The 21,599-nt window shown below is 41.0% G+C and overlaps 3 protein-coding genes across 4 annotated transcripts; 2 read left to right on the top strand and 1 right to left on the bottom strand.

Annotated features, from left to right (window-relative positions):
- The first annotated feature begins 208 nt into the window (after window positions 1-208).
- On the top strand, window positions 209-2,880 carry LOC128425077 (placenta-specific gene 8 protein). Its single transcript, XM_053411572.1, has 5 exons — window positions 209-383; window positions 587-693; window positions 995-1,119; window positions 2,205-2,313; window positions 2,438-2,880. Exons 2-4 carry the CDS (start codon window positions 609-611, stop codon window positions 2,307-2,309), a joined length of 315 nt encoding a protein of 104 aa, XP_053267547.1. The 5' UTR covers window positions 209-383; window positions 587-608; the 3' UTR covers window positions 2,310-2,313; window positions 2,438-2,880.
- Window positions 2,881-4,212: 1,332 nt separating this feature from the next.
- cops4 (COP9 constitutive photomorphogenic homolog subunit 4 (Arabidopsis)) lies at window positions 4,213-9,656 on the bottom strand. Of its 2 annotated transcripts, none has more exons than XM_053411071.1 (10): window positions 9,495-9,656; window positions 8,927-9,006; window positions 8,663-8,814; window positions 8,446-8,549; window positions 8,202-8,355; window positions 7,376-7,526; window positions 7,115-7,285; window positions 5,505-5,638; window positions 5,232-5,316; window positions 4,213-4,826 (listed from the first exon to the last, which is right to left on the bottom strand). In XM_053411071.1, the coding sequence occupies exons 1-10, from the start codon at window positions 9,566-9,568 to the stop codon at window positions 4,693-4,695; spliced, it is 1,239 nt and encodes a 412-aa protein (XP_053267046.1). In that variant the 5' UTR covers window positions 9,569-9,656; the 3' UTR covers window positions 4,213-4,692. The 2 variants fall into 2 exon arrangements, with proteins under 2 accessions (XP_053267046.1, XP_053267047.1); XM_053411072.1 differs by having other exon boundaries at window positions 5,505-5,620.
- Window positions 9,657-10,917: 1,261 nt separating this feature from the next.
- Window positions 10,918-21,101, top strand: lin54 (lin-54 DREAM MuvB core complex component). Its single transcript, XM_053411069.1, has 14 exons — window positions 10,918-11,049; window positions 13,426-14,216; window positions 15,090-15,201; window positions 15,384-15,514; window positions 15,999-16,154; window positions 16,396-16,597; window positions 16,703-16,776; window positions 16,867-17,061; window positions 17,167-17,258; window positions 17,628-17,699; window positions 18,062-18,164; window positions 18,260-18,397; window positions 18,519-18,721; window positions 19,545-21,101. Exons 2-14 carry the CDS (start codon window positions 13,458-13,460, stop codon window positions 19,744-19,746), a joined length of 2,439 nt encoding a protein of 812 aa, XP_053267044.1. The 5' UTR covers window positions 10,918-11,049; window positions 13,426-13,457; the 3' UTR covers window positions 19,747-21,101.
- The last annotated feature ends 498 nt before the right edge of the window (window positions 21,102-21,599 follow it).

Below are 21,599 nucleotides of genomic sequence, written 5' to 3'. Positions count from 1 at the left end.
AAAGCAATCAACAAAAACAATTGTTGAATTGCAAAATATTAATATAATTGCTGATGCAATAGAAACATTTAATAACGGATCCATGTAACCTCCACATTTTCAGAAGGAAGAAGTGCTTTTATTTACGGTTAACATTGTTCCTGAAGTTCAACCGGTTTTGAAACTTGATGAGGTGTGTGTGTTTATTGCCATACGTTTCCTGGACTTGGTGTGGGTGGGTGTAATAAGGTGATAGGCATATCTCTGCCCTATAAACCAGAGATAAAGCCGAGTTAGTCAGTCGATTTGACTGGTTATAAAGACCCCACTCCCTCGCCTTCTCAGTCTGTTGTCCAGGAGCCTCCGCTGTCAGCTTCACCGTCCTCCACCTCTTCAACCATCTGGTAAGGTTTACCTTGTAACGACCTGGCCTGGCTGAGAATCCCAAATGGATTTCTTTCGTGCATGTTCCTTTCCCGTGTTGTTTCATGTTCAAAAGAGGTTATCTTTGCTGGGGGAAGAAACACAAGTAATGACCACAAAACAGGCCACAGCTCTTCAGCATTAGGCCCAAGATCAGTGATAACGAACCCTTTTCTTCCCACAGAGAGACCTTTTTTATCCCGATCATGGCTGTGACCCGCCAACCAGGCATGTTCCAGCCCTCTGACTTCCAGACCAGCGCGTGTGATTGCTGCGACGACTGTAAAACCTGTAAGCATTCAGCAATATGAGGAGGGTTAGGACTACACGTTCCAGAGATGATGCTGCCTCTCATGCTATGTTGAGGAATTGTATATATTAATGTATGTGTTGATAAACTGACTTAAAAATGTAGATTTTGGGCCTGAACTGACACTGTATAAAGAAACATGGGAACAGATCCTTTGTAATCACATGGTTTTATTTTATTGTTCTGTCTTTGGTTATTTTAGTTTTTTTATATGCTGATGGAAACTAGGTGTATGAAATAAAGCTAAAGTAAGCAAAACATTTGTTTTTGCTCTTGCCACAGGCATCTGTGGTCTGTGTTGCTACATGTGGATGGGCTGCTCCATCGCCAGTGACATGAACGAGTGCTGCCTCTGCGGTCTGGGGATGCCCATCCGCAGCGTCTACAGGACCAGATACAACATCAGAGTAAGTGCGGCACTCCCTGTTTACAATGTATATAAAAAAAAACTGAACTGTTAGGTAAGGTGTGATATTACAACATACACCTGCAGAACAGGAGGTGATCAATCATAATTAATACTGATGCATTAGTCATGTGTTTCCCGACCAAGGGGGCAGGCTCTTCTGAAGGGTCACCAGATAAAACTGAGGAAGTTGGAGATCATTAACAGGAGAGGAAATGATCAAATCTGTTTGTTTCAACTTCTCTCTGAATTTCTCCTTTTTTCTGTTTTACTGTTTTGAACTTGAAAATTGTAATTTTAAAGGATAGCATTTTTATTTTCAATTTTTTTTATTATTATTATTTTGAGGACAGTCATCAAACCATACTCATGTGCCGTTGTGAAAACGTAGACAAGTGCTGTTCATTAAAAGATCAATTTGCATAAAATAAAGCAAATGTATAGAAAGAAGGAGATAAAAATATAGAAAAATATATGTAGTTGTCTGCAGCAGCATTTATTTTGCCAGCCATGCGTGTGCCAAGTTGCTCTGTATCTCAATGTTGGCCAGCTATGTCCACTGGTCCAACACTTTGTTGTGGTCTATGATATCTCAACAACTATTAAATTGGAGTGGAACATGAAAGACGTTTTGTAGAGACACTCATGGACTCCAGAGGATGAATTCCCCTGACTAAGCACCACCATCAGGTCAGAGGATTTATACTTTGGTCTGTGTGTTCATACCAAACTAAGACAGTAAACATGATGAATACCATACCTGTAAAACCTCAGCATGTCAGCGTTGTACTCGTTCCCTAAACCAGTAATAACCTTGCAACTCATTCGATTCCTATCACGACTTCTTGTGGGGATCCTGACAAAAAACAAAAAAATTACGCCAAAGAACATATATGCATATTCACATAGAAAATGACATGATTTAGCCTTAGAGAACAAAGTGTATGATTGCCTAAGTTTAGATAGATGGAGACACATGTATCAAAGTCACCCACTAGATACTCCCCACCTACTTTAACTGTGTAAAAACAGTGATAATCACGTCAGGGCTGTTAACTCTCTCTCACCAACTCTCTGTGTTTCTAGGGTTCAATGTGTAACGACTTCATGATGTCATGTTGTCTTCCAATGTGTGTAACCTGCCAGCTGAAGAGAGACATTGACCGCAGAAAGGAGCAAGGCATTTTCTGAATGGGTGAGCGTCTTGGAGCCAAAACACCCCCACACACGCAACGTTTACCACCTCATGATGAATTGCTATGTTACATTTAGTTTTATGTAGCAGTTGTAAAATCAGGACTTTCCTTTGTGCCTTCTAGATGCTGAGAAGTCGAGAATCTGCTTGGCCGCCGTGTTGCTGATTCAACCCCGCTCCGTGTCTGCTGCAGTTGTTGATTAAATTCTTTTTTGCATTTTATGCAGGTAATTTACTCTGTGTGACTTTTTTAGTATGATCTATAATCCTCTGAGATCAATGACTGTCACATTCTCCAGCGAGTTGATCATTAGTCAGCTGGCACCTTGATGGTGGAGAAGAAGCTACACAATCTACAGTTACAATAAAGTCTGAATATCTATGTTGTCCTGAGCAGTCGACTGTATGAGAAGATCGCTGTTGACTTCAGTTGTGCAGCATGACCATGAGGTTGACTGCAGACTTGAACGTAAAATGCACAGACTTTTTTGCAACTTGGGGAGGGAAGATGTCAATGAAATGGATCCTGATGAACCTTTTTTTTTTAAGCGTTTACCTTCAATTTCACCCAGGGCTGGTTTTTCCTTGTTTTGCTTCCTGTATTGTCCAATGCTGCATGATTAAATCCTCGTTTTCAGTTTTGGTTCTCTTTTTTCACGGGGAAATCTTTCTTTAACCAATCACACTTTCAGAGTGGATGTAGAACAACGGAATCAATTGAGTCACTCATTTCCTCAAACCAACGATTATAACCCAAAGATATTCACATTACAAAGACTGAAAACCGCTGATACCTTTGTCACAGCTCTGCTCTAGCTAGCTAAGCCAATGTCAGTCTGTTATTTCAACAAAGCATGTGCAGATATGTCTGAACTCCAGAGGATGAATCCCACTGCCTTGGATGATCCCTGTGTTTCATCCCACGCCACCAACAGGTCAAAATGTTCCCTCACACAGTGAAATATGTCGAACATACTTGCTCAATTGGCACAAGACATTTATGGTTCAAAGAACACGCATTACATTGATAAGGGCTGCATGCCATTTAGTTGTGCTGGTGTCAAGACTCTGGTTCATCTGGTCCATCTACAGAGCTTGGTGTCACTCTGTCCATCCATGTAGCAGCATGGATTATTTTATTTTGTTGCTCAATGTCACAAGGCCTCGGCTATACAACTGATACATTCTTAGATTTGGTGTCTTGAACTTAATAATAATGAAATTATGATTGTTATTATTTAAAGGTACCACAATATTTTCTCAATTTGTGCTGATTTAAGTCAGAACATCCAATTGAGATATCACATAAATCAAGTTTGAACTTGATGTAGAAAAAGGAACTTCCATGAAATAGTCCACTAAAGGTTCTGTCGTTACACGGCCTAACCACATCTGTTCTGCTTCTGTGAATGTTTACAAATGTAGTTGGGTATATTTCAAACATCAAATTAACTACAAATGGGTAAAATTATAATTCAGCTTGTTCGATATATTATTATACAGAAAGCTGCAGCCCATTAGGTGCAACAGTAAAGAGCTTTTTAAAAGCTGAATTTAACAGAAAAGTTGTGTATGAAACATAAACCAACTCACACTTTTCAACGTGTATAATTTCAACCTTGATGGTAAAACCTGTTTGTGGATTCTGATGGAATCACTAACCCCAATAGGTGTGCCTGAAAGTGTGTCCAAAAGACAAACTCACAAAGTGGATTTCATGACTTTGAGGTGTGGGTGTTGAGTTAAAAATGTTCTGTCATTTCAAGTAATTGTTACTGATGTAGAAAATGTGAACATACAGTCAGCAGCCGGACCTGATTTGTTTTTCTCAAAGTTGTTTCACTTCTCATCCAAGAGTCTTCTTCTGTTCTGAAGAACTTAAATGACACGACTGAACCATTTCTCTCAGCTTTCAATTTAATTCTTTGTGCTGTAATTTCATGAGGGTGGACCGAGAAGAGTCCATGAGTACAGATGAACACTGCTGTTTCATTATATTAAGTTAAAAAAAAACAATGTTTTCAACACAAAAGCTTAAACAGACAGACTGTTTGTATATTTTCACATCTTTTTGACCCTAGGGACATGAAAAGTATTTAATGAATCATATCCAAAGTCAAAGACAAACGTTTTATAATACCTCTCCTGTGAATACAACAATTGCAATTACAGATCTGAAGTATTGAGAAACATTGAACTATTATCCCAGTGGGCAAAGTTAATAAAACAGTGCTCTCTGAAAATTTTGCAAAAAGAGAAAACCAGAGGGTTCTGTGTTGGTGGTGACGTCAAGTGGTGACGTTGTTGAGCAGGCAGATGGAACTTTGGAGCAGGCTGAGGGAGGGATTATCTCTTTTTTTTAGGGCAGGATGGGAATGTTTACTGGGTCATCTGGTTTTCCAAAGCCTGTGCAGCCCACTCTGGAGCAACTGAACGGATCTTTTCTAAGAGGTTGTTGACTTGGAAACACAGAGACTGGATCTGTTTGTCCCAGGTAGGAAGAGGTTCACGGGCTGAAAAAAAGAAGAAGGCAACATTAGGGAATCAAACATATTTCCAATTCATGTTTCACACTTGAGGAACAGATTTACATGTGAATGACTGCTTAAGCTGCCCTATCACCACACTGCCCTTTTTGATGAACTCGGAATGAGTTTTATGTTGTTTAATAACACTCGTGTTTGAAAAGGCTGCTCCCTACTGGCCACAGGTAGACATACATCTGGTTCCTTAATTGACTCAAATAACCTCAATATAAACAAGATTTTTACAAAATCAAATGAAAACATAAAAATTATTATTGTATTGTCATAAACACAAGTTAAATACTAAATGTGTTGGAATCTATTGGATTGTAACCGGAATCAAATTTCCCAAAATCCCTGAGATGTAAAAACACAGCAGCTGTCAGTACTCACTCTCAAAGTGTACGATGCTGTCTATCTGGTCGATGAAGCCATTCATGCGTCCTTCGGTGATCATTTGGGAAGCGATCTTCTCAGCCTAAAGACAAAAAAACGAACAATATAATCTCTCCAAAAAAAATGGAAAACCAACAGCAACACAAGTTATGTGTGTCACGCAAAATAACAGTTATCACCAGCAGAATTCGTTGTTTTTTTGGAACCAACTTGTTCAGTTAAGATGATTTTATCTATTTTGTTTATCTGCTCATCTAATCCATGTCTCACCTTTGCTGGAGGAATCTCCAACAATGCTCCTAGTTCTTCAAAAGTGATGTTGTTGTAGAGTTTACTTGCGGACAGGAGGTTGTGTTCGATCACAGCTCGGTCCAGGATGCTGGAGCCTGAAGAAGTGAGAACACCTTAAAAAGCCATGTGATATTAAACCTGTTCTTTATCTGTTTCACATACATTTTGCAATTTATCAACAAAGAAATACAAATGTGCCTCAAACATTTGAACATTTTGGGGGGAATCATGCAAACAATGGCAAAGCCTAAGTCTGGCTAATTATGTATTCTACTCGGAGAATGGTGTGGAGCCAATATAAAGACATTGGCAATTCACTGACTTTAAAGAGAGGCTCCGTAAACACTGGTTGCACAATAAGGTCTCCACATCAGTGTCAATTTTTCACACACATTCCGACTGATGTGGAAACTGAGACTAGTGTGTACTGGACTCTCCACTGTCATCTACTCCCTCTTTTAGTGATGTTCTGCCATTAGCAGGGATTTAGAAAGTTGCTTAGAGATCCAACAGTCCCAACATTTAAATTCACTAGATCCAGTTTGTTTTTTTGAATCTGTACCAAATTGCACACACTCATAAATATAACTCCCTATACACGTCATCATTTCCAATCAAGATCTATGAATTATTCTCTGAATTTGAGAGAACAATGGAAAATATTATAAAAAAGCCCTATCTCTAAATTATAGAGATTTCTGTATCGTATGTATGTAGTTCTCCCCGGACCCAATGTGATTGACAATTATAATACTAATACTAATATGAGAATTTCTATCTTTATATCATTTTGGTCATTTTGCCCAGCCCCATCTACCACTTATTATAGGTATGTCCATTTTAACATGAATTTTCACATTTAGATTTCCTTTCCCTTGTGCTTCATCTTGGACCAGCTAGCCCCAGTTGACTATGACAATGTAAATGCTGAAGTATTCGTAATTCAAATGTTACGTGAGGTTTGTTTCTGACCTTAAATTGTATTAAAAGTTTAAGGGAGAAGAACAGTTTCATATTACCAACATTATCTTAATCAGAATGTTTGGAACCAGTTGGACAGTGACATCCGGCTGGCTACAGTAAACAGGCAGGAGGGTCGTGACGAAAAATACGTGCTTTAATTTCTGCTGCTTTTGCCAGCGCACAAGAAAGACTTGACTTTGCCATGTCGTGTTTACTCTCCCCAAATGTCCTTGCATGCTACTAATCAAGATACAATCATATCGATTGTGCTGTTTTACAAAAGTCTTCACAAAGTTCACATATATTAGAAGTAACTGGTATATACACAACTCACAAGCTACATACAGCTAATACATGCAACCTGTGATGGATGAGGGACTTATTTTTTAAAGTTAATAAAATAAGCATTTAGCTATTTATACATCCACAGCATTCAAGCATAAAACATGACACAAAAATTATGCAATTTTTGTGTCAGCTGCAATAAACTGTATAGTGTCTACACTGTCCAAGATAACGTTACACACCAGCATCATCATCATGTGATTAGCTCAAGTGTAGTTAGCCCTAGAGATAACAAGCAACTCTGTGTGGATGTGTGAAGATATTCATGGAGCGCCGCTCACCATCTCCAGTGGTGGCCTTCTGGTGAGGCATCAGCATTGCAGCAAACTCCTGGAGCTGGTTTCCTCGGATGATCCGGTCCAGATACATCTTCTCCAGGATACCATAGGCTGCCAGCTGTTGACATCGCTCGTCCTTAAAGAGAGTAGCCAGCATACGGGAACGCTGCTGGCCTACAAGGAAGGAGGATGTTCAATAGTTTTAGTACGGGGAACACCCGATTTTTAAATACATGAATCTAAGCACCTTAGTCTAAGTGGTACCTGCAGAGGCCAGTATAGTGCAGTTGAGAGCATGTTTCAGTGCTTCTAGACGTTCACTCTCGTGTACAATTGACTTATAGGACAGCTCGTTGTATCTTTGTGCAGCTTCAATGAACTTCCTCCTGAAGTCTAGGACTCTCGCATAGCACACCTAAGAACCAAAACAGTGTGAAGAGTTGATCTTAATGACAACAGGCCTTGTTTACTGCAATGTCCTCATAAAAGGTGCTTTCAATTGTGGGCAGGAGCAACAACAGATACAGTTTGAACCCGTTCTGAACTGGTATTAACATCCGTCCTGAGAGATACGATCACAAGTGGACAGCGCCATGTTCTTCTGTTCACACCTGGCATTACAATAAGTCTTGAATGTGTCTCCTCTGAGCACTTGTGTTCGGATCTCACTTCCTCGCTCTATTGTCTACTAATATCAAATATTGCTGTTTTTACCCTGTCTTATTATACAGATGTGTAAGCTGCAAATGCATCTGTATGTGTGTTTGCGCGTGAAAGAGACAGATAGAGAGCAGAGTCAGGAGAGGCTAAGTGTATCAATAAGATTCTTCTATGAAGAAAGACCAATTTCAGAAGCATTTCAATCATTATGTGGTTTTCAGTGTAGATATTGTGGCGTTGACCACAAACATACCAACTTAAGGGCACTGAGAGGAATCTGAATGTGGTCTGAGTGTTCAAGAGGCATTGAGGATGTATTTGGGGGCTTTCAGACCTTTACTTAGCGCTGTCCACTTCTCTCAGGACAGATGTGAATACCAGGTCTTAATGGGGTCAATGTGACCCTGAATTCACTGAAGTGATTGTGTACCTTATAGTGTATCTGCAGCTGTTCATTAGAGGACTCATTCTGAAGTAATGAGGCTCTGTTGATGTAGGCCTCAGCCTGCACTGGATCGTCATCTTCCAAGTAGAGACGGGCAATTTTCAAGTACGTATCCAACTTATAGTCAACATTGTATTGCCTAAGGAGAGAGACAAAGAAGTTTGTTAAAGACATGGGATCGTCAAACACATTCAATTCCAAGAAATAAATCTGCCGCTAGCTTACTTACTTCTGTCCTGTTTCCAGGGGAATACCAACTAAAACCTGGGCAGCGTTCCTCCAGTCTCCTTCCTTTTCATAAATGGTTGCTAAATGCTGTCTGATTGAAGCTACCTGAGGAACATAATTTAATGATACATTTGAATAACTTCCACTGATGTCTAACCGACTGAATGATTGATGGCTAATTATCATCGGGGCTGTGAAAGAGAGATAGAGGCATTCACCTGCTCCTCGAAGGAGATGACCCTCGGCTGAATCTTTTCCAAAGTAAAGTGATACACTGCTTTAGCCGTGGCATCTGGCAGGTTGGGCAGATGTGTGCAGAAATCTGTGAGCAGTTGTCTCGAGATGACCAGACTGACATTTTCATTGACCACTGTAATAGAAAAGGTACAGACTTTACTGTGAGAAATCCTGCTTATGTAAAAATGTACTATCCATGCTGAAGAAAGCTTGATTAAATTAAAGAACAAAAAGGCCCAGCATACTTGCTTCAACAAAACCCTTCAAGGATTCCAGCTGATCAGCATCTGTAAAGTTAATGGCTCTCTCCAATATTTGTCGATATCTACAAAAGATTTTACAGGTTAGAAACAACTTTTTGACCAAAGCACTTCTAAACAACTAAAACACGTTTATTACATCAGACATCACAAACTAAATACCACAATGACAACACACGTTAAAGAGATATGGTGACTGGCTCTAAGTCAGACTCCTCATGTATGTGGTTGCTGTTTAGCCTCGGCTGTGTAGCTACAGACCAGTAGCTTATAGATGCTAATGTAATGAAATGTAACAGAGACGTGAACGGCAGACTGTGCGTCACGGGAGTTTAACGGACACTTTGCGCAATAACGTTTTTTAACGCACATTCACGGTTTGAGTCAGTAAATCCACCGTTCGCCTGTCTGTAAGGCTAATGCTAATAAATAGCGATAGCCTAGCTTAGTGTACCACAGCTATCTCGCTGCTACACACTGCGTCGTTACTCTCTGGTTTTTAAAACAGGCGTGTGGTGGGTACACACGCCGCTGTGTAACCGGTGCTACGTACTTGGCAGCGAGGTCTTTGTGGGATCCGGTTGAATTCATCAGCTGTGCAAGCTCCTGCCTCACTTCGGTCGCCATTGTCGCCTGCGAAGTGTCAACAAGCGGCGGCTTCCTCCGCCAAGAGGGAAGCGAGTCGGGGCACAGCGTTGGATCGGTCCTCCGGCCGCTAGAGGGCGCCTGAAGCAACCACCCAGGAGGGGGAACGGTTAGTTAACCTTCAAGCCCCTCACAATGAACGACAACACTTAATAAGAAATACAGAACAAATAATACTTGGGGACAAATAAAGTGCAGTGAGTAGTAAACAAGTGGGTAAATAAATCTGTCAATATCAAGTACGTAAACGTTAATGTAGAGAGCAGAGTGGGGATTGGTTCTCCCACTCAACTAATCAATCAGCCAACTAGTGATAATAATAATACTAATAATCAACTATTCAAGAATTGGTTAAAACAGTCCTCAGAGTAATGGAAACAGTTGGTTGGTTGGTTACAGTTCTGTTATAATTGAATAATACTACTTTTGTTAATTACTTGTGACATGAAGAGAAAATGGCACCAGTTTGATTAAACACCACTTTACAAGACAGAGAATAACAGAAACTGAAAAATTCGGTATTGAAACTAGATTTCCCTGTCCAAGACGAGAACCATAACAAAGGAGATCAAAGTTGATTCCCTAATTCAGCTGGCTAGTTTAAGTTTGCTATAAATGTTGATGTTGTTGCTGTTGTTGTTGTTGCACCCTGATTCTAATTCAGCTGGCTAGTTTAAGTTTGCTATAAATTTTGATGTTGTTGCTGTTGTTGTTGTTGCACCCTGATTCTAATTCAGCTTACTTGACAGAGAGTATGGGCACAGGGCACTTGGTCTCGCAACAAGATATTCATAGCTGTTTCTATAGCATAAGCCTACCAAAATAGCAGCAACACCTGTCAACGTAGCATTCAATTTGAGTTCCACAGCAACACAAGCTATGGCTGCATTCATCGCTCGACACAGTTGACTCTACAGAAATTATATGTTTGACGTCTTATGAGATCCATAGCTGCTGTGTCTTGTTCAAGTTGGAGGTTGTAGGTTGACTTCTGGGGGGCTTCTAGAGACTTGCAATTATCCGGATAGTTGGAGACAAAGGCATGAATGGGAATCTGTGCATTACTGAAGGAAAGTATTGATCTGATTTTGTCAATAATTCTGATTTCACTGATTGGTGATCTCGCTAAAATATCCATGGTAACAAAGATCACTGGCCTCAGCACAGATGTAACAGATGTGATGAATTAAAGGCCACTAGTTTGTAAAAATAATAAAATAAAGATACTGTGTGGTATCAAAACAATAAGAATTAAGATTTACATTTTTGTAAAGTTTTTTAATTTGTGTACATTTTAAAGTTGTCTGCGCCTTTAAATATTACGTCCTGGTGACGTCAGGCCCGGAGGGCGTGGCCGGCCTGTGAAATGTCAGGGAGGAATGGCGCTCGGCGCGGTATTTTGAACAATCGCCCTTTCCTTTCCTCGCTTTATCTGGATCCGTCGCCCGGCGTCAAAATCTCGGGTAAGATCGACCACCTGCTGCCCCGCCGTGGAGCCCACCCCAGCGGGTCCAGTGGAAAGCCGCACACTTGAGAACGTGTTTAAATGTTGAGGTATAATGTTGTAGCTAGCTAGCTCGGGTTAGCAAGCTCAGCAAGTTTGCTAGTACAGTTGTCCTGCCCGCTGGGCTTCTGGCTTTCTGAGGTTCATGATGAGGATCATGGAGAAGATACGGGCAGACAACAGCATAGGGGCCGGGCTATAACCTGCAAGCGATCGCTCCTGATATTATTGAGCAGAGACAAAGTTTGGTTCAAACTAACATGTAACTGATTAACATTAAGTGTCCGCTCATTGCAAAGTAAAAGCTAAGTTAGCTGCCCCTTGAATGTTGTTTTGATGGCACTGTGTCCCTGTGGGTTCCTGTGCGCGCGCGTGCAGGTGCTGTCAGAAATGATAACAGCACATGTCACCAGGTTGGCTCCTAGTTTCTTGGCTCCAAACTTGTTTTTAGGTCTGTGGGGTTTCTGATCTAGACACAGCTCTTGTGTCTCACCTGGGTCATGGATCAAGACTCGCTTTGCTTTTTGTAGCGTGCCAGTGGCAATCATACCTGATTAGTAACACGCTCAATCAAACCATAGCTCCCATACAACGGTTATCCGTGTCCTTAGGTGAATGTAAAGGTGCAGTGGGTAGTTCAGTCCGTGTGGATACCTGAAGAAGTGACATGGAGGGGAAGGGGGGGAGGGATCATTGAGAGCAAGCATTGTTTACGTTGTCAGAGTTAGTTCCTTGCTAATAGCTTCCTGCTAGCAGCGGCTGCTCCCTCCAGCTCCACTGTAACCGCACTGCTGGGTCTGCGGGTGAGTGTCTTTGTCCAATGCGAGGGATGTGAAACTACGGTACGCCATCCTCCACAGCTCAGTGTTAGCCGGGGAGCTAACTGGGCTGATGACGAGGTAAAAATGGCGGATCTTTCGAAATCCAACCCCGGCCTGAAATAGTAACGCAGCCAACAGACAGCTTGTCGTATTTTCCTCAGTCTTTGACCTAACTGGGACCAGTCGTGGGGGCTGTTTTCACGTGGATGAGAGGAGCACCGTTTCTGTCTGTGGCTTTCGCACGGGGACGTGGAAACAATAGGATCAGTCCACAGAGTGTGTGTGTGTGGGGAGGGTTCATATGTGTTTTTCATAGGATTAATGTTGAGCAGAGAGCAGCAGGACAAAGATCCGCCTGCGATGATCGGTGCGGCCTAGCTAACCCACCATCAGCTGTCAGCTTCTGTCAAATTCACCAGATCTCAGACGTGACTCTCGTGATTGCTGAAAACTTATTCACAGGTATTTGTTTTGTTGCTGTGAATAAGCCTAACGGACTCGGAGAAGCATACATTGGCCTTAACTCGCTCACTTTAGCTGCCCGGGTTATTTGTTTATTTTCCTGGCAAAGCGTTCTGCCAGGAGACTGGATTCGTGTCTGTGTGTCCTTATCTATTAATCATCTACTACAGCAAGGAATCTAAAGTGATCAAATACACATTGCATCCTGTGTGAGAGAGATAATCCACATTTTCTTGGTCTCTGAGGTTTCTAGCTACTTTTTTAGTTATAACTGTACATCCTAATGTAATCCAATGCAGCTGTACTGCCATAGGGTCAATTTCGTATGAAGCCCATAATGTGCAGGCGTTTTGATCACTATAGAGACATTCATAAAATAATAAATCGGCCCACAATAGCTGATATATTGATATTGACATAGATAAGTTGATAAATGACAAGAAATGTAATTGTTTTTAAAAGGTCCTCTTTTCATTCATTTTTTCCCCCCTCACAATTTCATCATGTAGTGGGTGTCACAGTTTGCAGTGGAAAACTGGCTAACTACAGATTGGGTACAAAAGAATAGCATCTTTATTATTCACGTGTAAAGAAGATTTTTTAAGTTGGGCTCTAGAGGTCAGAGGTTATGATGGTGTCAGACTTGGCTGCATTATGTCGAGATTTTTTTCTAATACACATACAAACAAGAAGTAAAAACACACCTCAGTGTACAATTAAACTCCCCCTAAAACAATGATTTCAGTGATATACATATACTTTAATTTACACATTTCCAACAATGTCAACAAAACCTGATCATCAGAGACTTTTTAAAGTTTGAACATACAGCAGAGCTATTACAGATCCATAAGGGTGAACCTAATAAACTGTTCATACATCCATAATGGGCCTTGATATGCGGCTACAGCCAGTAACATGGTTAATATATTTATTTTTTAAGACATTCCAGGTTATATGTGCTCACCAAAAATGTGCATAGTTGTACTTTTTTTTTTTTTTTAACATTTTCCAGTGACTATGAAAAATAATTGTGTTACTCTTCTTGTCAGTATCAACAGAGAGCTGACACTTGGATGCCAGGATGGATGTGGTGTCACCAGAGCTCAACAGCCTCCTGCCTGATGAGATCATGGATACTGAGGCCATAGAGGACGTCCCTCACACACAACCTGAAGCCACCGCCATGGTCCTGTCAGGGGCCAGTGACGACACACCGGTCCCCATGGAAACGGATACACCCATGGCTTCTGAGAGCTTGGGCCTGTGTTCGGGTGCCGCTTCAACAGAACACACTCGGGCTCTGACCACGACCACAGACTCTGCACTCAGCATCATCTCGGGAAGTCAAATTCCGATCTCAATTTCCAGTTCATCGTCGCCCCTGCTTACCCTCAAATCAACCCTGTGTACATCCACCACCAAAACTACAGACTGTGTGACTGTGACTGCGACTGATTGTAGTGTCTCTACGGGTGGGTTAACGAGGCTCACAGCCCCGTTCACTATCTCTCCCGCGAACCACCAGATCATTCTCAACAAGGTGGCCTCGTCTCAGGCAACTGAAGCAGCGAAGGCTGCAGGCCCGTCGCCCCAAGTCATCAAGCAGGATGGACAAAAACTCTTGGTTACATCAATAGGAAAGTCAGGGCAACCTATATTGCTGCAGTTACCCCACACGGGCAGCAAGCCTGGTTTTTTACAGACTTCAGGAGACACCAAGTCTCACGCCCCTCAGTTTAAAGTGGTGACCATCGGTGGGAGAACGGAGCTGAAGCCGATGCTGGGCGGTCCTGGCAACCAGTTGACCACATTACAGGCTCAGCAGCTGAAGGCTGTACAGGTAACACTGATTATTTTATTATAGGTGCAATAATTAAATGTTTGTGGTGTTATGTTGATCGGGGACTTTTAATTGTAGATGTGCATGTGAGTGAGAATGGTCGTCTGTTTTTGTGTTTCTGTGGTTCGCTGGGGACCTGTCCAGGGTGTAACTCCCCCCCCCGACTCCCCAATGTCAGCTGGATTGACACCACTAGAGTTTTAAACATGATTACTATTTTGTGGACCAAAGACGAGTCAATAATCTTTGTAGACTGGATCTGATGCGTTATTCTAAGTTTACCTCACCTTGGTTATTTTTTCTAATCTGTGTATTAAAAGACCCAACCTGTCAATTTAAGACTTTGAATTTTGAAGGTTTTCTGCCCATCTTTTGTGGCTGTATGGCACAACCTCACAAGTAAAGAGTTTTGCACAAGATGCAGAGCAATTGATGTATAATGAAAAAAGAGTTTGGGGGGGGGGGTTGAATTAACACTTGCACAAAGCTGAAGAAAATAGATAGACAGAGTAAAAACAAACACAGAAGAAAACATTATAATAATGAAAGCTGAAGGATTTGAGATATGTCAATATCAAATCAATCTTCATAGACCATCCTTGCTCTTTGACCCCAAGCTAAAATATCTGCAATGAATCCATTATTGAAATCGTTTGAATTTATTTTTCCCAATTTCCTAAATGAATAATGAACTAATAGTTGCCTGTTCAGATACTATTCGATATCTTGGAGTTCAAACTCCCAAATCACTTTCAGTATTTGTTATAAGCCAGCACCTGGAGCTTTTTTATTGGTGAATTAAAACACACATTTCAAAGTCTGACATCAGGCTAAAAGAATGGAGTCAAAAATGAATTCTGACTATCTCCACAGATTGCGAAGAAAACACCAACATCATCCGCGGCACCATTCAAGTACATCATCACGAAAACTATCAATAGCAAAGGCCTCAGTCCTCAGACATCAGTTCCTTCTGTTATTACTGGTAAGTCTATTTAAAAAATCAGGGTTCTATAACTTCACACTCCTGACTTTTTATTTGTTGTAGTCTGTTATAAAGATCACTCGGTCTAACTTTTTAAACCCATAAATAAGTGCTGAAATGTTGTCTGTTAGATTAATATTATTGAACTATCTTCTCTTGAATCGTTCATTACGTTGTCGCAGGACGGGTCCTGACACAGAACTCCTCAGGGATGCCTTCGAGGACAATAACTCTCACTGAAACCCACAACACTAGTATACAGAGCCTCCCTGGCAAGAAGATTGCTATTTCACCCCTTAAGTCTCCCAGCAAGGTAAATTCTGCTCACTCTTTCTCATTTTCACAACAGCTTGTTCCTTTTTTATTTGTATTAAGTAGCTGCAGTTTTATTGAAAATGTCCAGTAACAGGGGCCTCAAAGTACCACTAATACCACACTGACGATGATGACAGTATTTTTTACTTAATTCAAGCAGTAAGAGGACGAGTGTGATTAATAACCTAAACCTACACTACTGCATGAAACACTGTCTGTGGCCATGTCAGTGGACCTGACACGCCTACACGAAATGCAGCCGTCATTTATGTTTCTGTGTACACATGTTTCCCCAGATAAAGATAGCCACTGTAGGATAGGTAGATGGATCACACATTCATCATTGATTGTTAGAGACTTGTATTGTCAGTAAACTCAAGCTGGCTAGTTGACACTGTTTGTGTGAGGAAAAACAGGTATATGTTGTATCTTATTAGTATTTGATGAGGTGAATAGTTCACACTCTCCTGGTCTCTCACCAGGTAACTGTTGTATCTGTGGCCTCACCAACCTCCAACTCCACTCAGAAGTCAGTAACGCTGCCTGTCAACGTAGCACTCGGCCAGCAGATCCTCACAGTCCAACAGTCCACGTCTTCCTCTCCAGTCAAGATGGCCACTAACCAAGGCACAGTACAGGTAAGAGCATGTATTGTGTGCAAGAGTAAGGGAACATGGGGTCAGGACCTGATGAGTTGCTCTATCAATGAAGCACATGTTAACAGTTTAACAGTTTCTGCTGTTGCTATGTCGCTGAGGCCACAGTCACATCTGATAAGTGAAAAGAGACACCACCCGAGAAACACTGTACATGTCATTATGATGAATGTTTATTGTCCTATTGTCATTCGTACTTCAACGGCTCTATTTTCATTTTCAGAATCTTAAAACAATGCAGTCTATGACTGTTGGAGGAGTCGGTGGCTCCCAGTTCAAGACCATCATCCCGCTGGCCACCCAGTCAAACGTTCAGCAGATCCAGGTGCCAGGGAGCAGGTTTCACTACGTCCGCCTCGTCACAGCGACCACGGCAAGCAGCACAGGCCAGGCCAGTGGTCCCAGCACCAGCTCTATACAGACAGGTGAATTATGAACAGACCTTTCCACAGTCAAGAAACCTAGGGGACATTTAATGTTGTTTAGCAAAGCCGCGTGTGGAAACTCATGATGATTTTTACATTCCTTAGCTAAACCTATGGTGGTCAGTACAGGAGCAGTGAGGATGTCTGTCCCTATGATCGCAGCACAGACCATGAAACAGGTACCTTTGGCTTCCTGCACAAGTATGTTTATGTCCACAATTTGTGTGAAATCTCCCCTGAGCTTGATTCATGGACTTCACTCCCTGTAGGTGGCACCTAAGCCCTTGACATCGGCAGCACAAGTAGTAACCACTCAGACCCAGCAACGCCTGATCATGCCTGCAACTCCACTCCCCCAGATCCAGCCCAACTTCACCAACCTCCCTCCAGGCACCGTCCTAGCACCAGCACCCGGGGGCGGGAATATGGGCTATGCGGTGGTGCCAGCACAATACGTTACACAGGTTGGTTGGGATATTGGCCTGTCGTGTTATTGGTGTATAATAAGCACTTCTCTTCGATAGGCATGTGTTGAGCTTTCTCTGTTGTTTTTTTCTGGCCTCCTGTAGCTCCAGCAGTCCCCCTTTGTGACCCTTGCCAGCAGCTCTGGTTTCCCTGCGGCCACTGGTATCCAGACTCAGGCCAGACTGCCACTTAATGGGTAAGAAGGGACATACATTTTTTTTATTGTGTGGAGGAAAAAACTATATAATTTACCATCAGTTTAAACAGGTGTTCACCAGATTAGAAATTAGAACCTAAATTTGACATAATCTTCATCAAGCAACTAACCACAATAACCATGAAAAGCAAAACAAATTCGCCAAAGTGTCATAATGAACCAAATGATATTTTACACTTCTCATAATTATAAGAAAACACACACTGACAATGAAGTAATGCGTCAACCACAAAGTTAATATTTTGTAGTATTTTTAAATTATGACTGAGATGATACCGTTTCCAATCGACTAATTAAATCTGTTGTGATTCGATTCTAATCCCAGCCATATTTCTCATTGGCCCACAGCTTGTCGACAGCAGAAGCGACCTCAAGACCAAGGAAACCATGCAACTGCACCAAGTCACAGTGTCTCAAACTGTAAGTGCAACATATCAATGTATATGTTGGAGAAACAGTTGGATAATCAGAAAGATCAAAATGCCAAAATGGGCATGTTCTTTGATGTATATTTTTTCTTTTTTCTTTCATGATATTATCCTGAATGAGTTTAAGAATGATTTAGTTGATTTAGTTTATTTATTTATTAATTTATTTAAAACTTTTTTCTTACATCTCATCAAAAGATTTTTTTTTAATCCTAACAAATCCTCAATAGTTTAATCAATAATGCAAGTAATCATTAGTTGCAGCCATGTTCCTAATTCACGGTCCTATCGGCTGCTGACTCAGTCTTTTTTCAGTTACTTTAATTCATTCGAGCTGTGTATTTCTTTCTCCAGATACTGCGACTGCTTTGCAAACGGAGAGTTCTGCAATAACTGTAACTGCAACAACTGCTTCAACAACCTGGAGCATGAAACGGAACGTCTTAAAGCTATAAAGGTATGGACCAAGTTCACAGAATTAGTTGTTTGATTGAAGTTTCTCCATGACAGACAGATTAACTATTATTTGATTGTGATTATTTGCTTTCACAGACGTGTCTGGACCGGAATCCAGAGGCCTTCAAACCTAAAATTGGTAAAGGCAAAGAGGGAGAGTCAGACCGTCGGCACAGCAAAGGCTGCAACTGCAAGCGCTCAGGCTGCCTGAAGAACTACTGCGAGTGCTACGAGGTGAGTTTTCTCTGTCACTACATTGATTCAAAGGATCTGATAACTTTATGTATTTGTTCTTATTATTGAAAACATAGCCCATTATTTACATTTGTGTATTTCCTTTGTTTCATCTATTCAGGCGAAGATCATGTGCTCGTCCATCTGTAAATGCATCGGCTGTAAGAACTTTGAGGAGAGCCCGGAGAGGAAGACTCTGATGCATTTGGCCGATGCAGCAGAGGTGAGAGTTCTGCAGCAGACTGCAGCCAGGACCAAGCTGTCGTCACAGATCTCCGACCTGCTCATGAGGTCCACACCTGTAATTTCAAGTGAAAGCGGAAGGTAGAGTTACCCTTTTACCCTTAAACAACAACTACGAATTACAGGAGCTCTCTGAAGAAAAGTATATTCCGATATTGTTAAAATGTATAAAGCTGTCGTGATGATGATGGTCGACCTTGGTCTGAAAAGGCCTCATATTGATTATGACATTAACAAGAGGTACTGATAGAATATTCATTTTAACATGTAACATTTACATGTTACAGAGCCTAGTCTGATTATGACTTCAAGCAGTTGGTAACTGCAGTACATGTTGATGAATGCAGTTGTAGGACGTTATAATGCATTTAAGATGTATACATGTCTACCTGATGTGACTAAGGTGAGAATACTCTGTACCTTCTTTTGATTATTGTTTATCCCGAAAATACATATACATATATAAGGTAATCAGAAAATGCTGTTTGCACGGCAACATCTTGGGTCAATCGAGTTAATGTCGGATTATTGCTGTTCAAGAGGTGGATGAGGAAGGACATCTGTTCACGGCTAGGCCAATGATTCATGAAAGTGAGTCGGTGCAAAGCTGGAGCTGAGTCAGAGTTGTCACTTCAGGCCAAGGATTAACTCAAGGGATGGATCAGGTGGAAATTGGTATTTACATTGTTCTTATGGTTCATGTTTTTCTTATCTATTGATAAGAAAAAACTCACTTCAAATGTCCCCCCCTCACAGAGTGTGTCTTCTTCTATTGCCCACACTGACTCCGTTTAATAAAAACTTTACTAAAAGGAGTCACCACCTCTGCTACAAGTGAATAATTGCTGATGAACTGAGGGATGATGTATTGTCTTTTCAAGGCCTTGTTTTTGTTTTTCCATAGACTGCCATACACGTTTGTAACAAAGGAGGTGCTTGAAGCAACATGCGAGTGTCTTATGGAACAGGCCAAAAAGGCAGAACAGACTCATCAGCCTCAGGCTGAAGCAGAGAGGGTGATCCTGGAGGAGTTTGGACACTGCCTCATGAGGATAATTAGCTCCGCTGGGAAGGCAAAAGTAGACTGCGCCTCTATCAACTGCTAGGCAGAGCCCTCCCAAGGCCCTCCACCCTCTAACCTGCCATGGCTAAGGAGCTAAGAGGCACAGATTACTCTGCATTCTGTCTCGGACCCCTGGAGTTTCTTTCCTGCAGGAAAACAGGTTATCTCCCTCATCAGGAGGCAGAACAAAGTAAAAGGATTCCCCTGCCTGGGCCGAGCTAAGGCCAGCTGGAATAATAAACATGGAACAGTTGTTTGCGCTGTTCACCCTCTAACTGAAGGACAAATGGACGCCGCATATGGTGGATCTGCCTTCGAAACTGTTAATCACACCCATTCCACTGGCTGTGATGGATAGAAATGACTGAGAGAGGAAGTGCTGAACAGGATTATAAACATCTCCTCACTTTATTTTCCCTAGAGGGCCCGGTCAAATCTGTGTTCTCCACACTTTCGTTGATCCATTTTTATTCTATTTTTACTTTCTGTCTTTCCCATGTTGAAGTTTTTGAAAAGAATGCCTGTACTTTTTATGTAATCCATACATTTTTGCTTACAGTAGACAAGCAGAACATGTATCTTTTGATATTTATTTTGACAAATATTTGTGAGCGCTAATATTGTGTGGCTTATAGTGCTGCAAACTGTTAATTATTCACTGCGGCTAGGCTAAATTGTTTTAATGAAAATGATTAGAAGAGATTTTAATCATAAATCCAGTTGTTATATGAATGCACACATAATGCATTTTGCGCTCTCACACACACAGCACTGCTCAGAGTAGTTGGCTAGACTGGCAGAGGTACACATTTTTATCTGGTGCTGCTTCCTGTTTTAATGCTTACTGTACATTAAAAACACAATCAATTAGAAAATAATTGAGACTTGTTAAGTTTTGACCCTGAAATCTAAAGTTACCTCATCCGTCCAAAGCTGCTCTGATGGGGCACAGACACATTTCCGAGCAGGAAAAACACAGAGCATTAAACATGGCTGCTTCTCATTTACATTTTTTCCTTTCCAAAGTCCTGGTGATGTTTACCGGCTCACTTTAGGTGCCTGAAAGCTCTGTCAAACTGTTGAATAAGGCTGCATCTTATGGTCATTCTCATTATTAATTATTCTGCTGATTTTTTTTTTTCTTCCCTCAATTAATTGTTTTGTCTAGAAAAATGTAAAAGAAAAAAAATTGGAATGAATGCCCAAGGTTACATCTTCAACTGCCTTTTTTTTTTTTTTTTACAAATCCAACTTTGATGACAGTGATGTTTTTTTGACAGGTTACTGACAATGAAACTTAATCAAACCAGTCATACAGTCATTATGAAGCCAATTAGCTTAATTTTGAAGTGTTAAATTATAGATAAGTCTGGTTTTATTAAAAATGTTTATCCAAAAGTCTCACTTGTTCTTACGAGGTATATCAGTATTTAGTGGTATAGAAACAATACTCAAGTATGCTTAACTTTATGTTTTAAGTATTTCTCTATAACTTGAAAGTTCCAAAACTAAAAGAAAGAGAACTAAACAAAATTTGAAAGGCAGCAACATTTAGTTTTCTGACACTAAAGCATCTATTTTGTTAATCAATTCATTGGAATTTAAGTTGTTTTAATGTTAAATAAAAGGATTCATCATCGCAGCAGATTTATACACAATTTTCAGTCCACTTTGCACAGATGATAATATAAATCGAGAAAGCAACCGGCAGATTAATTGATACTAGAATTAATATTTAGCTGCAACGATTAATTGATACTAGAATTAAGATGTGGCTGCAACATACTTACCTGTTTAGTTTTCTGAAGTGTTCCTCTTAGAGCTGTTTCATCAGTTGTGTGAGGTTGTAGTTTGATCAGATTTCTATGTGATGTGTGATTTCAATGTGGCTCCATT

Source organism: Pleuronectes platessa, chromosome 19 (genome assembly GCF_947347685.1).
Source record: "Pleuronectes platessa chromosome 19, fPlePla1.1, whole genome shotgun sequence".
Classification (NCBI taxonomy): domain Eukaryota; kingdom Metazoa; phylum Chordata; class Actinopteri; order Pleuronectiformes; family Pleuronectidae; genus Pleuronectes; species Pleuronectes platessa.
Note: the sequence above shows the minus strand (reverse complement) of the source record. Positions and strands in the feature narration are given on the sequence as shown.